Raw genomic sequence first — 3,556 nt, 5'->3', positions numbered from 1 at the left:
CTCTGGGTGTTCCTGTACCAGCCTCTCTGGTCAGGAGTGTGATTACTTCGTTAGCCAATACCTGGTGTGTTACTATTCTGCAAACGCAAGGCCTACTTTGGTTAGCAGCCTTTCATTCATACTGTTAGTGGTGCCTGGGGCTCCAGCAATGGACTGCAATGACTGCAATGGACCCTGACCACTGCTTTGTCCTTCCAACCACAGGCAGCACACAATGAACTAAGGAAGAAAATGTCCAACCGCACTATGGTGACCGAGTTTCTTCTCCTGGGATTCTCTGATGTTCGGGAGTTGCAGGTTTTGCACTTTGTGGGGTTTCTAGTGATGTACCTGGTAGCACTGACAGGGAATCTCCTCATCATCACAGCTGTAGCCCTCAACCACCACCTTCACACCCCCATGTATTTCTTCCTGATGAATATGTCCTTCCTGGACCTTGGCTCCATCTCCACCATCGTCCCCAAGTCCATGGCCAACTCCCTCATGAGCACCAGGTCCATTTCGTATTATGGATGCGTTGCCCAAGTCTTTCTCTTCCTTTTCTTTGCTACAACTGAGCTCCCTTTACTGACCATCATGGCCTACGACCGGTACATTGCCATTTGCCAACCACTGCACTACGAGACAGTGATGAACAGGAGAGTATGTGTCCGATTGGCAGCTGGCATCTGGATCAGTGGGGTTCTCAATTCTGCCCTGCACACTGGGAACACATTTGCAATAATCTTCTGTGGAGACAATGAGATGGATCAGTTCTTCTGTGAAATCCCCCAGCTACTCAAGCTCGCCTGCTATGACTCCTATATCGGTGAAACCGGGGCTATTGTAGTTAGCGTGTGCTTTGCCTTAAGCTGTTTTGTTTTAATAGTTGTATCATATGTTTTGATATTCAAAACTGTGCTGAGAATCCCCTCGGAGCAAGGCCGGCATAAAGCCTTCGCCACCTGCATCCCTCACCTCACTGTGGTCTCTTTGTTTGTTTCCACTGCTAGTTTTGCCTACATTAAACCCACCTCCAGCTCAATCTCGGGTCTGGATCTCCTGGTGGCTGTTCTCTATTCTGTGGTGCCTCCCATGATGAATCCCATCATCTACAGCATGAGAAATAGAGAGATCAAAGCTGCCCTGAGGAAAATGATTGGGTCAAGGCTATACTCCAAAAAATAAATTGGCCATTTTTCTCCAATGACCATAGTCTCATTCCATGTTTCTTTATGAATATAATCAACTGATGACATTATTGTTTCCATGAGAACATAATGTGCAATCTGTTTATTCACATTGAGGTATTTACACTGGTAAATATCGAGAAAAACTCGACTTAGGTCAATGGAGTTACTATAAATTTACACCTGTATAAATAAGATCCCATACGGGATGTGGACCTGAGGCTGAAGAGGATCCTAATGGGAGCGGGAAAAAATCTGCTGATTGTCCTTCATGTGGGAACAAATGATACAGCTAGATTCTCGCTGGAACGTACCAAGGGAGACTATGCCAGGCTGCTGAAGATGCTTAAGTAAATCAAGGCTCAGGTGATCTTCAGTGGGATTCTGCCTGTTCCTAGAGAAGGGCAACAAAGGTGTGACAAGATTATGACAATCAACAGATGGCTCAGGCTATGGTGCTATAAGGAGGGCTTTGGGATGTATGGCCACTGGGAGGCATTCATGGACAGAGGACTCTTCTCCCGGGATGGACTTCACCTGAGTAGGGAGAGAAATAGACTTCTGTAATGGATGCTGGCACAACTGATTAAGAGAGCTTTAAACTAGGAATTGCGGGGAGATGATTGGGAGATGTCCAGGATTTTAACATTGAGAGGGAAGAAAATGAAGTAAGAAAGAATACAATCATGGGTAGGAGAATGGACATACGGAGGAAGGGTAGTGTAGATACTGGTCTAATAGGTGACACTGGCAGTAGAATATCTGGGCCTAATCGGGTAAAGAATGTGAGTGAAGCCAAACAGCAAAAATTAAGATGTTTGTACACCAATGTGAGGAGCCTAAGTAACAAAATGGAGGAACTAGAGTTACTGGTGCAGGCAGTAAAACCGGATATTATAGGGATAACAGAAACATGATGGAATAGTAGTTATGACTGGAGTACAGGTATTGAAGGGTATGTGCTGTTTAGGAAAAACAGAAATAAAGGCAAAGATGGTGGAGTAGCATTGTATGTCAATGATGAGGTAGACTATAAAGAAATAAGAAGTGATGGAATGGATAAGACAGAGTCTGTCTGGGCAAAAATCATATTGGGGAAGAAAGCTACTAGAGCCTCCCCTGCAATAGTGCTTGGGATGTCCTATAGACCACTGGGAACTGTATTGGATATGGATAGAGACATCTTTAATGTTTTTAATGAAGTAAATACTAATGGGACTTGTGTGATCATGAGAGACTTTAACTTCCCAGATATAGACTGGAGGACAAGTGCTAGTAATAATAATAGGGCTCAGATTTTCCTAGATGCAATAGCTGATGGATTCCTTCAACAAGTAGTTGCTGAACCAACAAGAGGGGATGCCATTTTAGATTTGGTTTTGGTGAGTAGTGAGGACCTCATAAAAGAAATGGTTGTAGGAAACAACCTTGATTTGAGTAATCATGAGCTAATGCAGTTTAAACTAAATGGAAGGATAAACAGAAATAAATCTGTGACTAGGGTTTTTATTTAAAAAGGGTTAACTTCAAAAAATTAAGGAAATTAGTTAGGGAATCCATATAAAGAAGAAGAAAACAAAGAAAGAAGAAGTGAGACTGCTAAACACTGAGGATGGAACGGAGGTTAAGAATAATCTAGGCATGGCTCAATATCTAAACAAATACTTTGCCTCAGTCTTTAATGAGGCTAATGAGGTGCTTAGGGATAATGGTAGGATGACAAATGGGAATGAAGAACAGGACTACTTGTGGCACCTTAGAGACTAACAAATTTATTTCAGCATTAGCTAACAAATGGGAATGAGGATATGGAGATAGATATTACCACATCTGAGGTGGAAGCCAAACTCGAACAGCTTAATGGGACTAAATCGGGGGGCCAGATAATCTTCATCCAAGAATATTAAAGGAACTGGCACATGAAATTGCAAGCCCATTAGAAAGAATTTTAATGAATATGTAAACTCCGGGGTTGTACCGTATGACTGGAGAATTGCTAACATAGTTCCTATTTTTAAGAAAGGAAAAAAAAATGTGATTCGGGTAGCTACGGGCCTGTTAGTTTGACATCTATAGTATGCAAGGTCTCAGAAAAAAAAATTGAAGGAGAAAGTAGTTAAGGACATTGAGGTCAATGGTAACTGGAACAAAATACAACATGGTTTTACAAAAGGTAGATCGTGCCAAACCAACCTAATCTCCTTCTTTGAGAAGGTAACAGATTTTTTAGACAAAGGAAATGCAGTTGTTCTAATTCACCTTGATTTCAGTAAAGCATTTGGTATGGTTCCACATGGGGAATTATTAGCTAAATTGGAAAAGATGTGGATCAATATGAAAATTGAAAGGTGGATAAGGAACTTGTTAAAGGGGAGACTACAATGGGT

The 3,556-nt window shown here is 42.0% G+C and overlaps 1 protein-coding gene across 1 annotated transcript; it reads left to right on the top strand.

The window, feature by feature from the left end:
* Window positions 1–218: 218 nt before the first annotated feature.
* On the top strand, window positions 219–1,167 carry LOC120380067 (olfactory receptor 14A16-like). The gene has a single exon (XM_039497569.1). The coding sequence runs from the start codon at window positions 232–234 to the stop codon at window positions 1,165–1,167; it is 936 nt and encodes a 311-aa protein (XP_039353503.1). The 5' UTR covers window positions 219–231.
* Window positions 1,168–3,556: the final 2,389 nt, after the last annotated feature.

This window comes from Mauremys reevesii, linkage group 13, assembly GCF_016161935.1.
Source record: "Mauremys reevesii isolate NIE-2019 linkage group 13, ASM1616193v1, whole genome shotgun sequence".
NCBI lineage: Eukaryota > Metazoa > Chordata > Testudines > Geoemydidae > Mauremys > Mauremys reevesii.
The sequence above is the reverse complement of the archived record's forward strand: the minus strand, read 5'-3'. Positions and strand labels throughout refer to the sequence as shown.